Below are 18751 nucleotides of genomic sequence, written 5' to 3' on the forward strand. Positions count from 1 at the left end.
CCCTGAGACGAGCTAGTCACCGCAGCTCTTGTATGTGGTGCATACGCTGTGCCGTTCGACCAAAATTGTACATCGGCGCCTGAGAACTTCTATTGGCCTACTAACAAATTTGTTTTTTTTTTTTTCTTGAGCGGCTCCTGAAGTTAGCTGTACGACTTATTAACTACCATGCAAGTTAGTACGGTGCCCGAAACCTATTTATAAAGCATCGAAACTTGCAAATACTGTTTACTGCACGCAATTCGATTCATTATTCAAGTGGGAGGATATTCGATGCGCTATTCAAGAACTTGTAATGACCGCACGCCCATCATCGAGAGACTGATAAGCGCGCTTCGTTGCCGAAGACCGCCTCGTGCACAGCCGAGGTGGTAGACACTCACTCGTAGGAACGTATTCGCGTTTTGAGGTGTTTCTTGCAGGGGAAAAAAAAAAAAGTATGCTACGTGCCAAGCAGCGTTCTGTGTTGTTTTGCTCTGTCTTGTGCAACGCACGCTTAATAATTGCACTGCTGCTTCTGTATATGACACTCTTCCAAACAAGCAGCAAGTGACCACGCAGCCGCTTTGCTCTTTTTCACAGTTGGCGTTTCGCGTTGTGCATATTGTGAAGTCCTGTGTTGTGTTTTCCGGCAGACGCAAAGCCATCACAGTCTTTCCAGCTTCTGATGCAGCTGCTTCAAAGAAACGTATGACACTAACCGTAACCCCTTTTTGGTGGAGGTGTCTTCCTGCATGCGCACGCGCACTCCCTGTTCTTATAGTGCCTGCCCTGCATGACCTCTCGCCTATGACGGCGTTATTTTATTTATCTAGATTAGTGCTTTGTGGGAGGCCGTTTCATTAGTCTAGCGAAGTATAAGTGGCTCATTTAGCTGTTTTAGCTAACAAATTACAGGACTCCGACAGTCGCACCAATAGGCGGGACGGCATTCGTAGAGACCGGGATCCGATCCTATACGAACATTGACGGCATAGCGAATAGCTTCGCTCGAGCCTGGCAAATGTAATATACACTCTTCATTGAAAGGCTTGCTCCTTCATCGAAAAATGGCACCTTCGCTTGATGACGTCACCTTGCACTTAATTAGCGAGTTCTAGAAAAGAATCACCCTATCGGTTAGGGTCATAGGGGAAAAGAGGGGGAACCATGCCCAGAATATTGAGCTGAAAGTGCAAATGGTGCGGCTTTCATTTTGGACGTGCGCACTCGCCCCCTGTTATTCCCCTAGCCTTTGGGGTCACCATATGCTAAAACTCGCTATTAACTGCCTCACTTGCATGTTAGCGAGCTGATAGCAGCGACAACCAGAAGTGCATTCGTGATGACTACAGTATCTGTATATACTAGGTGTTTGTGGGCATCAGGGAATTAATTTTTAAAAATAGGTTCTCATATGCATGAAGACGGGTTCTGCAGCACCATAATACTAGTGTTCTCGAACATCAGAGGATGTGTCAATGACGTTAACTCGTGAGCTAGTTACTTTCTGATAATGAACATTTTCACGATTACATGCAGTTGGGCGTCTGGTTGCAATTAGAAATTTATTTGGTCGTTAGCAATCACCACACGAGTTTTTTTTATAATTTTGAAAGTACGACTTACCTCGTGCTGTCCCTCAACAGATTCTGGATGTCTGGCGCCAAAAAACGGGTGCTTTCGATAACCCGCGCCCTAAGAAATGCCCCCTGGTTACGGCGCTCGACTAATGTTCCCAAGGACGCGGGATCGAATCCCGGCCTCGGCGGCAGCTTTTCGATGGAGGCGAAAAGCAAGGCACCCGTGTGCTGTGCGATGTCAGTGCACGTTAAAGAACCCCAGGTGGTCGAAATTTCCGGAGTCCTCCACTACGGCGTCTCTCATAGCCTGAGTTGCTTTGGGACGTTAAACCCCACCAACCAACCCCAACCCTTCTCTGTCCCGCATGGGCTGGAGCAACGATGAGCGGTAGCGGGACAGAGAACGTGACGTAGCCATTCACTAACGACGCTGCGGGCGTTTTTCGTTAAACCACAGCGCCGAGAAAAATCGCGCTTTTTAAGTTTTAAAAACTGATACTGTCATTGCTAACGGCCGGCTATAAATCTCTCCAGCTCTACTCACGAGCTTAGCATTTAACACTTCGTGAATAATTTTGTGATATCCGCCAACACTATTATAGTGCTGCCTACTTAAAAATTATACTATTTAGTTTCCCTGAAACACCTGGTATTACAGTTGAGTCACTGTGAACCAAGTGACACATGCATGAAAAGCATAGCATAGGTTTATTAACGTTGAAACGTCCGTAATTCAGTAATTTCACGCCCCCCTTAGAAGATGCGTGCAACCACACAGATACATATTTACACGAAGGGAGTGGCACCAAAAAAAAAAAAAAAGCACTTTGCCCCGCCGGGGTGGTGCAGTGGAAAGACGCCCGACTACTGTGCCGGAGTACCCGGGTTATCCCGACCTCGGCGGCTGCGTTTCGATGGAGGCGAAACGAAGAGGCGTCCGTGTGCTGTGCGATGTCAGCGCACGTTAAAGATCCCCAGGTGGTCCAAATTACTCTGTAGCCCTCCACTACGGCTCCTCTTTCTCTCCCACCTTCCTCCCTTCCCTTACGGCGCGGTTCAGGTGTCCACAGCTACAAGTGTGACAGATACTGCGCCTTTCCTTTCCTGTGAACCAATCAATCAATCAATCAACAGAGGATATTTGTTGTCGCTCATCAATGTGAAAAAATAATATAATCACGGAGGTAATTATTTAGGAAGTAAAACAAAACGATCACATGTCAGGCGCATGCAATATTCGATATATTGCGCTCCCTTGTGTACGCTAGCCTCGGTTCCTCTGATTCCTAAGAATCTGAAGTGTCCTTTAAAAAGCGTATCAGACCAGGTGCCTCCCCTAGCAACGGTTGGCAAACGGTGCAAGGGCTGCAGGATTGTCCGGCGCCACAAGACTGTTCTCAAAAGTGGTCTTGGGAAAGCCGCGCGCAATGTATAAACGCAACTTTATTGTCAGTTGAGCAACGCTGTCACAGGTTTATGGCTCACACCGTTTTGCAAATTTCTGGCACTGCGAAGCCAGCTGTCACAAACCAATGTTTGTTTGTTTGCGGGGTTATTCTTGCATGCTTTTCGTCCTATATAACATATTTCCGCCTGTAACTAATCATGGGTGGCAACATGCACGTTGTGTGATCATGCGGAAGAAAGCGAACTGAGCACGCGTCTTTCTTACTGCACGGACGCTCATAGGGGCATGCAAATTACAAAGCTGGAGAAAGCGTTACCTCGTGAGATTAATACAGTGTACTGCGACACTGTTTTCCCCTATGAGATTTTGTTCCTATTCATGTGGACTGTAACGCCAAAGAAGAATTCGTACAACTGTCACAAGGCGATCATACTCAGAAACGCACTCGCTGCTCCGACGTCTGCTACCGATCGCAGACAAGCAAAAGTACGTCGCGTGCGCTCGTGACAGACGACGGAACAGCAAAAAGGTGCCGTTTTTTGAGAGTATAGACAAATTGCAAAACGATCTTCGACGTTATACTGCGCACGAAAACTGTAATTGAAAGTCTACGAGTAAACAAAAAATCTATATAGTAAATAGGGACCGTCTAAATCACTGTGGTTATACCTCATCCAGTTCTGTTGTCCCTGAGGCTCTTCGCGCAGTTGTTAGCGAAGGAAAAAAAAAAATCATAAAGCCAGAAAATTTGGTGTGTCTTCTGCTCTCCCCGAAGCGGCAGTACCTGTCACTGTCGCGGTCACGCATCCGGGTACGGTTTGGTTGGTTTGGTTTGTTGGGTTTAACGTCCCAAAGCGACTCAGGCTATGAGAGACGCCGTAGTGGAGGACTCCGGAAATTTCGACCACCTGGGGTTCTTTAACGTGCACTGACACAGCACAGCATACGGGCTCCTTGCTTTTCGCCTCCAAGGCGCCCATGTGCTGTGCGATGTCAGTGCACGTTATATGGGTGCGTACGCAGTTGGAAGAACTGAGAGTGCTCCGCTTTCTTTTACCTGCATGCTGTCCAGGGAGCTCGATGAGGCTTGCATGCATGTAGTACAAGTGCCGCCATAGTTTGGCAATGAAGCCGACACTTGCTGCTTGCTTTGCGAGTGGGACCAAAGACGGCGGCATTTCGGTGTAGCCGGGCAACACGATCTGCACGCAGCTTGCATGCTACGATGTCAGAAACAAACGAGCGCTGATGAGCAAATGAGGCAGAGATAACAGAAGCCAAAGAAAGCACTGGAGTAGTGCAGCAGCTGAAGCACGGCGATGCTTAACGTTTACCGCCGTGTATGGTCTTGCTGTGTCCTTGACGCAATATGTCAGCGGCGTTTAAAAAAACAAAAAAGAACAAAAAAAAAACAGAATTAGGCAGTGAATGAAAAACAATGGTAACGCTGTGATTCGAGATCCAAGGGTTCTGGAGGGCTCGATTCCCTCATCCTCCCATCTCAAAGTAGCAACCGGTGTTGGCAGCTCCTGACAACTCACGTGTCTCGTGAGACATCACGTAATTCTACGAATAAAGCAATGCTCTGCCATGTCACCTGTTGAATACCAACTGTCAGAGGCACACACGTGATTTTTCGCCCACAACGTCGACTCAAGATTATTTGAAGAAAGGGCCTTTAAACGCTGATGCCCTTGGTGCCCGAGTAAAACGGATACGGGGCTGCCATTCCAATTACTTGGGCCCGTAGCGTGGACCAGGTTGCTCCGGCTACTTAGCTTTATTTTTTTTTTTGTACATGTTCGGGAACCAAGCTATGCTTATTATAATATGAACGTAATGCTTCGCTTGCAGCAGCTGCACTTTTCTGTGCTTTCTGTGCTCTTTATGATCACTGGCTTCGCATTCTTTACACGCCACAAAAGTATTATAATTATTGTTATTAATATTAGTTTTCGTGCCCTAACAATGAGAAGAAATACACCAGATGCTGCTGGCAGAAGTCAGTGCTATGGCAATAACACAGTTCGCTTGCCAGTATAACTCAATACAAATCCTTAGAGCCGATTATTTATACAACCACAGAAAAGCACATGCCTCGAAACTGCTTGGCATGTTTAACTTGTCATTTCCGATGTCAGCTAATGTACGAGGCTTTTCTTATTCGAGTGTATTGTTTAATAACCTTACGTGGCAATATGCAGTCATACAGTACAAGCACCTGGCCCATTTGCATGATATACTCTGAACTAAGTCCAGACACATGTAGGTGCAGTTAGATGTAAATACCGTATCGCTTAAAGTTTGCCCGTTCCCGTAAAAACTGCTTGTCAATTCAAAGCTAAGCCACCAGGCTTCTCGAAGCGGTACAACTGTTGTCACGGAAGTGCTAGAATCAAGCATATTTGCTTCTATGAAAAGATTAAGGATGTTCTGTAATTTCCGCTACACATTGATTGCTGAAGGTATAAGGCTTTCTGAAATTTTTCCGTTCAGGAACCGGATGTTAGTGGGTTTTTTTTTTTTTTTTTTTCTTGCACGAAGCCCCCAATGGTAGAAAAAGTTGCTAGTGAAGATGATTACAGCAAACCAATGATGACCTACGAATACAGGAAGCCCTTTCCTTCACAACAGCATATACCAGCGCTCAGGCAACTGTCGATCGTGCTCACTTAAAAGCCTTCCGAACTTTCAAAAAAGGCGTGGAGAGTGGTCAGATTACCCGGCGGCGTAACCAAATGCACTCTTTCAAAATGGGGCGAAAACGGGTGTTTACCGCGCGCGTCAAGCTGTGGTCCGCTTTGGCTGACAATATTTTTTTCTTTCACGCTCCTCTGTCCGCAGGACACGCAAAGAAGCCGGCTGCCTCCTTTGTAGAGGAAGAGTGCATCGTCGACCGCCTGCTTGCCGAGATACGGCAGGGAAGCTTCAAGCTGCGAAAGACGCCCGCGTGACGATGAGGCGCGATCACCTCGCCGCATATCCGATGGCGGCCAGGGAAAAGTTCAAATCTTTAGTGTCAAAGATTTTAAGTTATTGATTTTTCTGTTTTATGCTTTTAGAGGTTAGAATTAAAGCGTAAGTTGTACCACACTTACTCAATTTTAAAGCTAAAAACGATTTATAAACATGAGCAAGAAAAAAGAAAGAAAAAGAAGACACCAATACGCTTAGTACATAATGTTCAAAAGCAAGAACTGCTGCGTGCGAGTCCATCGCAGTATACGTAAAAATGCTCAGTACATAGGCCTCGGTTGCAGGCCACAAGCGCCCATGCCTCGTTGTGGCCGACCTCTTCGTAATGTGTTCTGCTGGCGATTTTATTTGTCAACACATGTACAACAACGTATATAAATTGCGTTCATAAATTGTGCTCGGCCGTGGAAGCAATAAACGTGTTTTGGATGTTTTTGCTTTTGTCGATTACTGTTAGCTGCGCCGACTCTACGGTACCTAATCACGGCGCAAGAAAAACTTGCTAACAACGTCATACAGTGATGCTGACGCCACAACGTGGGAGCACCTGTCGGCATTTGGAGTAGTTTGGTTCAACTGCTCCCCATATGGAAACTAAACAGCTAGTTATATTAAACGGATCAAGTTTCTAATCCTGACTGCAATATGCCTCGGTGGAATCCTTTGTATGAGGTATCAGCATGTGTCAACATACAAAATAAGGTCCAATTTTGAAGACTATCGGTAATGCGTTTGTAAAAAACCAAAGAACAGAGATGTAACAAAAAGCTCTCATTGGTCAACATAGTGATCGCATCACAGGTCATAACGTCATTACCCGCTGTTCCGAAGTGCCTTTAAGAAACTTTCTAAACTAGGCAAGGAACGAGCAGCGCGAACCGGTGCCTGGGCTTTCGCCAGTGCTTCGAACTGACGCATTCTATGCTCCAGCGCGACGCTCCTGGCACGAACTTCGTCCGAGACTGCCCTTCCGAAGTGTTGATGGTCCGCGCTCTCGTTGCTGCGAACGGCTGCCGACAGGCTTCAGGGCTATGTCGTGCATCGAGGGAGCGACGGGCTACCTCCACACATCACCATGACAGCGGCTATGCCATCTGCAAGCGCTTGTTTCTCCGTTCTTTTTTTTTTTTTTTTTTTTTTTCGTCGACCGCAGGATGAATCTTGACTGAGCTCCATTCTGCGGAGCGTTTTGCGTTCCCGAGCTGTAACCACTTGCCAATAAATAGTCTCAAAGCTACGAGCCAGATAGCGAGGGTAAAAAATTACGGATAGCACTTCAGAGTACTTCGCTGTTATGAATGCAAAGGTACTGGCTACTTTTATTCCACCGCGATCCACCAGAATCCAAAATAATCCAGCTGATAATACATTACAGTAATCCACTCTTAATACTCCATCGCTCATCTTTATTTCCACCATAATCCAACGTAATCCGCTATTAACGCAATCTACAGCAGTCCACCCTTCATCCCCCGCAATCCTACACAATCCAATGAAATTAAATTATAACTATTCTAGTTCACTATAATTATAACCTTATTTTAAGGCAAACCATTCTGATTCAATTAACCCCCCCCCCCCCCCCAAAAAAAAAAAAAAAAAAAAAAACGGTCTTAATTCGCCGCTATCGAGCATAATTCGCGAAATGCATCCTCCCTCCAACGCGATCCATCGGATCGGCAGCTCATCGAGAGTCTCGTGCGCGGACTGGAAGAAGTGGTCTCGTGGCGTTCGAGAAGCTGAAGTCGGCTGCTGTTGCACACGCTACATTATAATGTAGCGTGTGCAACAGCAGCCGCTAGGCGGCAGCTCATCGAGAGTCTCGTGCGCGGACTGGAAGAAGTGGTCTCGTGGCGTTCGAGAAGAAGCTGAAGTCGGCTGCTGTCTCTCAGTGCTCTCTGGACCTACTCTTCTGTGCCTTCTAGGTCAACCCCCCCCCCCCCCCCCCCCTATTAAAACCAACCTTCTGGTTACGGGCCTAAACGGCTACGTGACAATATTATAAGGACAGCCACCGCCGCTTTCCGGAAGCTTGTAAAGGTCTCCGGAGAGTGGACGAAAGGCTCCTTCTGAAAATTTTGGGCTCGGAGTAGACTTCCCGAGCAAGTTTGAGTGCCCGGGGAGAGAGCGCGCGGGCCGCCTGATTGGCTAACTCATTGCCCAGGAGTCCCTGATGACCGGGAGCCCAGATGAGATTACAATTTTGAGGGTCGCTGGACCGACAGCAATTTTGTAGGATGCGCTTGGCTAGAGGAGGTATCCGACCCAGCTCATAATTCCGACAGGCCCCCTTTGAGTCGGTAATGATGTGTTATACTTGTGGGAGCGAGAGGGCAAGCGTAATCGCGATTTCCTCCGCGTAAGTTGTGCTGTGAGCCTGGAACGTGAGTCCTAGCTGCAGTGTAGTCCTGCGACTGTGTTGGTGTTGTGGACCACTGCCGCGGTGAACCACCTCTCACGGTAGGGACCGGTAATTTCCACGTAGTGTACATGTTGTCTATTATAATGCCGCTCCAGTGCTTCCGCACGTGCATGCTGTCATTGCGCCCGCCACAGCTTATGGACGACGGCTGTTGCGGCGCGCGTCTTTCTCTCCCTCTTCTTTTTTCTCTACTTTCTCTCTTCTGTACGCACAAGGCAACGGAGGTGGCTCAGCTACAGAGCCAGTAGCAGGCCTGTGCATTTTCTTTTTCTTCTTCCTACAGCCAGAACTTCCTATGCGGCTCAGGTGTCCATAAAAAAAAAAGAAAATCCGACGATTACGTTACTTCCTAATGCGAAATTTGAGCGCAGCTCATCAGCTGTTTCACATTTTTCGATAGATTAAAGGCAAAGATTTTGAGCAAGACATGTATGTACAATTACAGACTATCTTATTTTTCGCACATATTGCTCCAAGAAACATTTCACTAATAGTTATATTGACTGTCATGAAGGAAGTTTTGTGGTTGCTGTTGTGACTGTAGGAAGAAAAAAAAATGCACGGGCCTGCTACTGGCTCTGTAGCTGAGCCACCTCCGCTGCCTCGTGCGGACAGAAGAGAAAATAGAGAAGAAAAAGAACAGGGAGAGAAAGACGCGCGCCGCAACAGCCGTCGTCCACCACCCAAGCGGTGGCGGGTGCAATGACTGCCTACAACAGATAAAAATTCGGAGGCAGGCTAGCCCCCGCCGCAAACGGCGGTGACCTACCTGTCCTAGCCCCATAAGGGCCAGGAGCAGCGGAGAAATGAAGACAGCAATTAAGTTATCGGGAGGTTGCGAAAGGCAGCGCGTGGCCCATAGGAATGTTGCGTGGCGAAGAGACTAATGCCACAAGCTGCAGACGAGAAGAAAAAACCTTCGAAAATATAACTCATGTTGCATAAGGATATCGGACGGTACCCTTCAACAATTTTCAACCGACATGCGTCTGTGGTTTTCGGGAATAGTATCGCGTGACCAGAAGAGATAGCAGCGACTGACTCATGCCGCTGACGCCGCTAGCGAGTCAAGATTGGCTCTGCGTTTCGGCTTGGGATGCACGCACCGTGATCCGCTGATAGCGAGCCGGCGCTTCGGCAACCGAATGATTGGTTCACAGGAATACCGTCGCCGCCACACAGGAAGAGGGGGGAGGGAGGTGGTATACGCGCGACGAAAGGTGTGGCAGGATAGTGTGCAGCAATCGGAGAACACGTGGTCGCCGCCACGAAGGTAGTGGGGACCGCCTCCCAGTCCTCTCTGATTGGGGGAATCGATAGGTTTGATTGCCACGCCCAGACCATGTGGAAGGTGTCAGCCCCATAGTACTGGCATGTGCCATCAAAGGATATACTGAAACGCTTAAGCATCACTGGGCACTTGTTGAAAATTTTGATGAGGAGGCGCTCCTCAGCGCGATCCGGTCCCTTACAAGGGGTCAGGTGTCGCCTGTGCTCCTTGTTCCAGCAATCGATGATGTCTTAGAATATAAGGGCCAGATTGTCCGATTGGGAGTAGGCTTCCAAGGACAAGGAAATTTCCGGGGAGAGAGTGCGCAAGCAACCTGGTCGGCCTGTTCGTTTCCCTGAAGCCTCTGGTGGCCGGGGACCTAAATCAGGTTATGCGGAGTTGGGTCTACGTATCGGCAGCTAGATTGCAGTATGCGCCGGGCAAGCGGGGGAGCCATCCCAGCCTATACTGCGGCTGATAAAACTTCATTCACAATAGGTGTGGAGGTATAAAGCGAAGTCAGCTAGCGTGCCGCTGGCCGTGGAGACTTTTGGCGACGTCAGCCTATTCGACGGCCTTGAACTGAATTTCAGGGTTATCACTGGACCTTAGCTTATCCCAAGCTTCTTTAGAGGGATCAGGCAAGTTCCGAGGGAGGCTAATGGGCTTTGCACGCCCACATCATAGGATCGGAGTTGTCTTTCTCCATGCAAAAGCGGCAGAACGGATTCATATATCCTTATTTATGAATTTTGATGTGTAGTTTGGGTTGGGAAGGGTCCCCGTCTGTAGCCGTCTCCATGACTTGCTGTTCTCTGGTCAGTATTTTATGCGGTGGTGGGAGTGTTCTTATTGCTTTGTATAATGCGGCGAGTTCGTGGTAGGATGCGACTGGCTCACCGAAAGGTTCTGGTTCCTGATTTTGCGCCACCGCTCGGCCAGCTAGTTCTCGATCGTATTGGTGGGCAGCCTTATTTCCCGGATTCCCCGCATGAGCTAGGGTCCAAATTCGATATCTCTCGAGAGGAGATTCTCTTATTTCAGTGAGTATTTGTGAGGCGGGATTGGAAACCCTACCTCTAGCAAAGTTACTGATCGCCAACTTGGAGTCGCTATGGTTGTTGCATTAGTAAGGGCGATGGCCGCGGCGATGGCGGCCTTCTCCGCCACTAGTGATCTGGATGTGGAAACCGTCTCCGCCATAACCAGTCTTGCTGGGTTAATGCCGGGGTGTGTACACATATCGACCACATTATTAGGGTCTTCCGCGGCGTCGACGTAGACATCCCGCAGCCGGTTCAGGGTCCTGTGCAGGCTCTTAGCTCATGCTTCTCTCCGGCCTTGATGTACATGGGGTCCATGTTCCAAGCAAGAGGTTTGATGGTGATCCTCTTTCGGATATCGTGTGGAATAGTTTGAGGGAAGTCTTGTAGGGGTTCGCTCCCAATACCTAGTCTCTCAAGTATTCTCCTACCGGCGGGCGTGCTAGACAGGCGCCTTATATTGGGCAGTTCGTGGTGCTTTTGCTAGCAGTTCAACTGGCTGAAGAGGCCTCCGAGATCCAAAAAATTTTGGCCAGCATCTGAAGCGGATTCCCACCTGCCCTAAGGCACCTCTCCTCTAGAGGGAAGGGCTTGATGTAGGAAAGAGCCCTTTTCTGTCGGACGATAAAGTTGAATCACTTACTCACTCATGGCGTCGGCTCTCTCCACTTAAGTTTCTTCGGGTTATTTTAAGTATGGGGGGAGTATGTAACCTTGCTTATGATGACCTCTATGAGTTTGAAGAGGTCGTGTTCTTTCATGCCTCGTTTTCTATTAGTAATTCTTTGTATTAGTGGCTTTTTTGTGGACTGTCCATTTGAGTTTGTTGATTGTTGGCGCGTTTCGAGTTTGCAGCATGAGCCCCAGGATCTTCACCCCTTGGACTTATGTTACTTCCACGCCCTGTATAATGACTGTCGTCAAGGGCGCATTTAATTTGCCTTTATGAAATACTATAAGCTCTGATTTTTCAGGGGAGCCAGGCCCCTCGCGAGGTGATGTGTTGCAACTTGGGAATACTGAGAGCCGGAGCGATGGCAGTGTCCTCCGCGTGTTGTGCTGTACGCTTTGAAAGTAAGTCCATTAACTGTGTTTGTGTTGTGTACGACTGCAGGCACCTTGCATTTCACCATATTAAAAGACAAAATAACGTCCAGGATTTTTGACTCTGCATCATCAAGATACAGACAGAGACAATGCATTTTCAAACTTTTGGTCGAGCCCACCTAACGTTTCTAATTTCTCCCTCAAGCGGCCCATTAAATCTGTGCTAATAGATGCAGTTTCCAGTATAGGTCTGGGCAACTTCAGCATTTCGGTGTAGCAAGATATTGCTGCTGCAATGTCAGATACGAGTGCCTTCCTGCTGAAGTATGCGACACCTCTTTGCTCTGCTGGGACTTCAAACATATCTACTCTGTGTACCAAGACAGCTTCCAGCATCTTGCAAAAGTCTGCCATGTTCATGCCAAAATGAGCTCTGAGCATCACCTGTAAAGAGGAAAGACACCTAATAAGCCACTAACCAAGAAAGTGTGAAGCATTTCCCAAAGCAATTCACAAAATTAGCACCACATATTCCATGATGAAGTGGTTTCAATCAGGTTTTCCCTATTGTATTTCTCAGATAAATTGTGGATCTTTAATTGTATGCAAGCTTGCGGTAGTGATATAGTTGACAACTGCTGTGGTACTTGTCCTTTTGCCCACCACCATGACTCAGCGGCTCTGCTGTCCGGCAGATGATCCTTAGGTTGTGGTGTCGAATGCTGCTCCAATCAAAGGTATGCCTGCATTGTTATTTTCTTTGCATGGTGTATCTTTCATATATGCAGCATTTTAGAGTGCTAGACGTCTGTGTGGAGGTTTCGGACTATTCTTAGTATATATTGACTTCCTCGTTCTTATACTTCTTAATACACCTTCCCTCTGTAATGCACAACTTATGCTGAGGTTACATAAATAAATAAATAGCCTTTGCCTACTAGATATGACATCTATGCGATACATAGATGTCAAAGTCATATTTGCGAAGGAGGCTTTGAAAACATGACTAGCAAATGACACAAGAGAAGAACATGAAAACAAAGCCTCCAGTCCAAGTGAGGTAGGATAGTGTTATGATGGCAATGTTGGAAGCTTTCCACCTGTGGAAAATGCGTCGAGGAAAGCTGTGCAGCCACAGTGCAGAAAAGCAAGCAAGATTCTTAAGCAAATTGTTTCCTCCTGCTTGAAAATGTCAAAAGACAATATGCTTGCATTCGAGAATTATTTGAAAAAGCTTTTCTGTTTTGTCAGCTCAAATTTCTAATTTTTTTCCTGTTGTATTTCTCAGATAAGTTGCGGATCTTTAATAGTATGCAAGCTTGCGGTAGTGATACAGTTGACAACTGCTGTGGTACTTGTCCTTTTGCCCACCACCGTGACTCAGCGGCTTTGCTGTTCGACAGATGATCCTTAGGTTGTGGTGTCGAATCCTGACTGCTGCAACCATATTTTGATGAAGGCAAAAGGCAAGAATGTATGTGTGCTATGTGATCTCAGTGCATACCTTTTACTCAGGCAGTCTGAGTAATCTCAAGCCCTCCACTATGGCATTCCACATAGCATGATGTTGCTTTTTGACGTGTGAGCCATGAAACTATGCGGATTGAGTTTTAATGTATAACCAGAAAATCATGTAAGATACTGACAGGATGTACACTGACCAACAACTAATGATATTTGTATTCAACTTCAAATACCTACCAAATACCAAAAAGAAATAGTAAATCTACACAGAAAAAAACTTTGCCAATGTTATCGTAATAAACTAATATTTGATTTCCCATGATTGTGAGGCAACTGATGGAGGGCCTGTACAGTTTCGTCTTTGTCTGATGATTTGTAAAGCTAGGCTCTGGCATGTGCAGCTTCATGTCTTACCCAAAATGACATTGCCAGAAAATAGTGGTTTGCATCCCAAGTGTTGCAATGCTTAGACATTCTGTGTGAACATTTGAACAGGACAAATGTATTTTTATGCTCACTGTGCCACTGACTGATCCATTAGCCAGTTTTACCAAAGTATTTTTTTTCCACACATCATTGCTCTGTTGGCAACTACCACCTTGCATTAAAAATAGATCCATGTTTTACTGAATACCCCTTTCTATTGCTTTTCTGCTCATACTCATTTTCTATTTGCAGGCAAAAATGTACTTCGATTTGTAAAAGGCTGACAGCACAAGTTTCACTCAAACATTTTGAAAGCTTTTTTAACCAGAGAGGCACGCACTGTACACAAGACCACCACTGGTTTCCTACTTTTGTAGTAGTAGTCCTCACACTTTCATGAAGTCTTGTGACCTTTCATCTTCTTAATTAGTACTTTGCAAACAGTTGCAAGCAAATTTTCAGGATACCTAGATGCCATAAGTCTGTTCACCTGATTTTTGAAGCTTTCTGTTGTGGACAAGAACAGTGTATCTATCATTGCTGACTTTATAAGCAAGATAAAACCGTGAGGATTTTAATTATCATGGAGCATCCGGAATGGCAGTAAAGAACCGGGTAAACTGCATTTGAGCGGTAGAGGAAGGATCAGTATATAAAATAGGACAAAGTATTAGATTTTGCTACACCTTGGAAGTTCTTAAGTAAGGTCACGTACTGCTGCGTTTACCCTACACACTGAAATTAAATTTCTTCCCATGTTTTTGAAGTACTCCGCCCATGGCACTCAGCATTACAGCAATATTGCAGCAAACGATACAGACTGACAAAATGAAGCATTTTAGTACTAGTCGCCTGGCATGTTATTATGCAAAGCTTCACTGGCATTGAAAAGGAAGGCTTCCAGAAGGACAAGTAGTAGAAGGAACAGATAGCACACTCTATAATAGAGTGGCTTAAGAGGCCTTTCTGACTACTGCCATCCAACAACCTTACTGCTGAGGCTGGTAAGCAGCTACTCAGAGTTTATTATTTTTGCTAAGATTTCATGGGAGCTCTGCACTGCCGGGCTCTACCTTGGGGGATTCAGTCAAAACAAGGTGCCTATGAAGTCTGTGTACTCCAGGGTGAAATTTATAATTTCTGCACCTCTTCTATGACAATGAATGTAAGTAGTGGTACCGCCATAAACTACTATTCACTGGCCAATGAGATGCCACTCACCAAAAAGTGCAACAGCACATTTCTGAAAGCATTCTTTCCACTGCAGCACATGCATGTTCAATAACACACACAGTCTGCATGATGTCATCACTCACCTGGCAGTGTTCATGGAACCCTTCTGTGTCTCCGAAAGCAGATATTTCTTCTTGGACATCAATTAATGCAGCCATCAAATTCATCATTACTGTTCTAACATTGCAGGCGTTAAAGAAGTTATGGTTGATGGAAATTGTGTCATCCTGAAATGTTTAAAAATATGCAGCCATTAATGGCAATACACCTTTAGCATTCTGCACATGCGACACATCTAAAAAGAGATGCAGGTGATGCACAGAATGACACAAATGCTACAAAAGTTGCATTATATGAGGTCAAGTACCTATATTATATTTCCTATCCCTAGAGCACAAAGGACTTGAAGCTCCTTTTTGCCAATAGTCATCATAATTGCAACAACCTTCTGTCGCCTCTTGTCTTGTTGTGACAGAGTTGGGGGAAACAGCACAAGATGTCGACTCCAGTGTAAGCATTGGGGCAACGGTCTCTTTTGCTTTGCCGCCGCCGCATACGGCAAGAGCATCCGACTTCTTTTGATTGAATCAGGCAAGTACCCCTAACAAATTTGACATTGAAAAATACTAACGACAAAATGCCATTTCTGTGTAAAATTTAAGCTGTGAGGAATCCGCGATTTAGCTGGGAGAAGCCTTCTACACCGTGCCTCTAATTGTGCAATGCGCTGTACTATGTGCTACTAAAGCATTTTGTTTTCTTGCCATTTACTATGTACCATTTCAGCATGTCCTCAAAGATACCCTTCCTTGAAAGATCCGGGCACAACAAGCTGCACTATTCCCCAATGTGAAAAGGATTCACAACGAAGTTGTATACAGAAAAGAAAACCTTGGATCGTATTCCGAATTTGCGTTGTTATTGAATATGTCGCTACCTCCCTAACTTCGAGTCATCTAATTGGTCGAAACATCGAAACTAAATGTCATTACCATGTCTGGTTCTGACGTTTCCACCAATCAGATGACTCGAGGTCGGGGAGATAACGACACTTCTGATAACGACGCAAACTCGAAATATAGACCCTAGCTCAAGTTACACACTGTGCCAGGGAAACCAGGGAAATAAATATCTTAAGGTCTATGATTTTCACCTACAAATGATAGGAATCAAGCATTTTCATTGCATGCACTGTTCCTTTCTTTTTCTCCCCTTCATATCAGAAACATTAGTGAACCAAATACAAACACGACTGATTTTCACACTGGGCAAATACACCCTATATGTTTAAAACAAAATGCAACTAGGCTACCTGGTTTGCACCCAATCTGTTACACCATGAGCAGTGAGCACTAAAAGCACTCACACGGTTCTCTGTTGAGTAGATGTGCTGGAATACCCTACAGCAATTACTCTTTAGAGCCTTGCCTTGAACTTCTAATTAACGCAGAATGGCACATATGCTTACTGCAATATGTTATGACACAGCTAAGAGCATATTTGAAGAAAATAGCACAGGAGACGAGACAAGGAAGTAGACAACATGAGGAGACTTCCTTGTCTCATCTCCTGCGCTACTTTCTTCAAATATGCTCAGTCACCAACTCGCTCAGCAGCACACTTTAATGCAGCCAAGAGCACAGACATCTGCAATCATATGCTACAGTGCCATGCCTCCGCAACAAAGATATATGGCCAAAATGAGAAATGCTATAAGACATTCTGTATAACACCCTAGGCATCAAATATTACCTCCCGAGTAATAGGTTCAAGCAAGTAAAATACTGTGGATTCAATAACTAGCTGCCACTCCAATCAATAAGTCTGCAATGATATAATGCTTGCACTACACAGCCATTATGAAAGTTTAGAAGCCTCATGTCCGTTGAACCAGTGCAACGGAAGCTACAAAAGGCATTAGATGTCATTCATTGATTACACAATATACTATCCTGATGAAAAGGAAAGCGAACAGCGTAGCGCCTATGCACTTTACAGTTTAAATATCTTTTGCGCTTGTATCTGGTAGGTAACAAAACCACACCTGTGTCGTCCATGACACATTTGCCTATGTATTTTCCTCTCCTATACAGCCACTATAAAGCAGTACTTAAAAATAATTCAAGGCGAAGGGTTACGTTATAAACGTGTCTCACCAGGTTGTGCACTTGGTGGTACCAGTGGCTTGGAACAAATATGATTTCTCCGGGATTCTGGATGACTGTCAAGTACAAAGGGTTATGTCCAGGTTCTGGAAGGTTTGGTATCATAGCAGCATCTTGTACACTCTGTTCATAAAGTGAGTCAATATCGTATGGCAGCGAGTTCCTTTTTCCTCTCGTTGCTTGGCCTTTCCGTGGAGGAAAGAGGTACCACAGTTTCTTCCCACAGATGTTGGCAGACCAACTAAAGGACTTGAACACATCAGTGTGTAAAGGTGTCCTAGTATGAAAACCAATGTATGAAGCTGAGCAACAAGAACTAAGCAGCAACAAACACATAATGCTACACTGTCACTGATGTCATCAGCGAAAAGTAAAAAGAAAAAAAAATGTGTCCTGGCCAGTCTATTTTTCAGGAACAAGACATCGCCAACTGTTTTCCCTAACATACGCTAGCAAATGGAATAGACTGAAGTTATCCAATGGATCGCAATACTTCGAGAGAGAGAGACAGTAGTTATGCTTACAAACGCAAATTAGAAACAATGATTTCTTAATGCTTCACAGCAGCAGTGAGAACATGAGGTAACAATTCTATTGTTCTGCTGTGCATATTTCTGCGCTGAATGCCTTTGTGGCAAAGTACACCCATGAGCAGTTAAGCTTTTTCTCCCATAACAAGCGACTTACCATGACCCTTTTGGCCCCATGTACACGAAGCGAAAGTCATCCATTATGTCCGTTCTCGAATCCCAAAACTCATTGAGCCAGTCAGAAGTGAAATATATAGGAGTAGTATAAGCGCCGTAGGTTGGGAAATCTCTGCAGACAAAAATGACATATTAAACAATACGTCTAGCAGAATGAATGAGAACATGAGGCATTTTTAACGACTCACCTGGTAAAATGCCAATCCTTGAGGTACAGACACGGCTTTGCAGCATAATCGTGCCCAGATTCAACAAGCGTTTGCCAGTAGTTCACATACTCTGAAAACACCATGTCGCAACATGATGGGGAATCGTACCGTCTTACGCTGCAGTCAGAGACAGGCACAGTAGATGCTCCTGAGAAACCAATCTTTGCATTATTCACCTGAATTTAGTGTCTTTGTAATCACGTGACTCACCAAACGCTGACTTCAGGAACTCAAGGTTCGGTCTACCCGTACTGTCAACCCATTCGTGACGACTTTTCCAGTCACTTGTGTGGTGCGACGACAAAATGCATGGCTTATTTGCGAGAGCATATCGCATAAAAAACTCATCGTAGGAGACGTCCGCGCCTAGATAATCCACTTTGCACACATTTTCATGAGAATCGAGAGGATAGGTGTGCAGGCTATCGAACATCAATTGTAACCGGTCCACGCTAGCAACTAGTTCTTCGGTGTAAGAACTCATATCAAGCTTCAACTTAATTAGAGCGGTGTTGACAAGCAATAACCCTGTTTCAATTCCCGTTCTATTACCTCATGCTTATGCAGCTGTCGCACATGTAACCACGGCACCAATACTCGCCACTTTTTCACGTTTCCGCACCTTTCGCGCATGCACGAGTTTGCCGCGTTTACGTACACCACTAAACACTACCGCGTCCAAAACACTAACCTGCTAGATTTTACCACCCTTTCAAGTACGATGGGTTCAGAGCTTTTGATGGGTTATTTCATGTCATTGCTCGTTAAGAAATAAATTCCGTACCAATTTTTTGGATCACTCATAATAAAACTTGATCA

At 45.6% G+C, this 18751-nt stretch overlaps 2 protein-coding genes across 4 annotated transcripts in view; one reads left to right on the forward strand and one right to left on the reverse strand.

The window, feature by feature from the left end:
• LOC146190909 (inverted formin-2-like) overlaps nt 1–6127 on the forward strand; it is a 75325-nt gene extending 69198 nt beyond the window's left edge. The window contains exon 15 of the mRNA XM_084601293.1: nt 5815–6127. Coding sequence (XP_084457419.1) covers nt 5815–5924 — 110 coding nt within the window. The 3' untranslated portion in view covers nt 5925–6127. The remainder of the gene's footprint in view (nt 1–5814) is intronic.
• A 5110-nt stretch (nt 6128–11237) lies between these two features.
• Nucleotides 11238–18621, reverse strand: JMJD4 (jumonji domain containing 4). 3 transcript variants are annotated; one of them, XM_084601296.1, is made up of 6 exons: nt 18485–18621; nt 17912–18002; nt 17704–17835; nt 17008–17293; nt 14935–15078; nt 11238–12172 (listed from the first exon to the last, which is right to left on the reverse strand). In XM_084601296.1, the coding sequence occupies exons 3-6, from the start codon at nt 17745–17747 to the stop codon at nt 11858–11860; spliced, it is 789 nt and encodes a 262-aa protein (XP_084457422.1). In that variant the 5' UTR covers nt 17748–17835; nt 17912–18002; nt 18485–18621; the 3' UTR covers nt 11238–11857. The 3 variants fall into 3 exon arrangements, with proteins under 3 accessions (XP_084457422.1, XP_084457421.1, XP_084457420.1); XM_084601295.1 differs by having other exon boundaries at nt 17912–18049; nt 18143–18621; XM_084601294.1 differs by having other exon boundaries at nt 11376–12172; nt 17912–18080; nt 18143–18621.
• Between the last annotated feature and the right edge of the window lie 130 nt (nt 18622–18751).

Source organism: Amblyomma maculatum, chromosome 4 (assembly GCF_055883805.1).
Source record: "Amblyomma maculatum isolate TAMU_Amacu chromosome 4, ASM5588380v1, whole genome shotgun sequence".
Classification (NCBI taxonomy): Eukaryota; Metazoa; Arthropoda; class Arachnida; order Ixodida; family Ixodidae; genus Amblyomma; species Amblyomma maculatum.

Bases quoted from the DNA above. Each gene is read 5' to 3' on its own strand.
- JMJD4 (XM_084601294.1), bottom strand. From the start codon at position 18,416: ATGAGTTCTTACACCGAAGAACTAGTTGCTAGCGTGGACCGGTTACAA. The intron at 18,081-18,142 runs GTGAGTCACGTG...TTGGTTTCTCAG, and splicing joins GTTCCTGAAGTCAGCGTTTG to GAGCATCTACTGTGCCTGTC. The intron at 17,294-17,703 runs GTAAGTCGCTTG...TTTTCATACTAG, and splicing joins ATGGGGCCAAAAGGGTCATG to GACACCTTTACACACTGATG.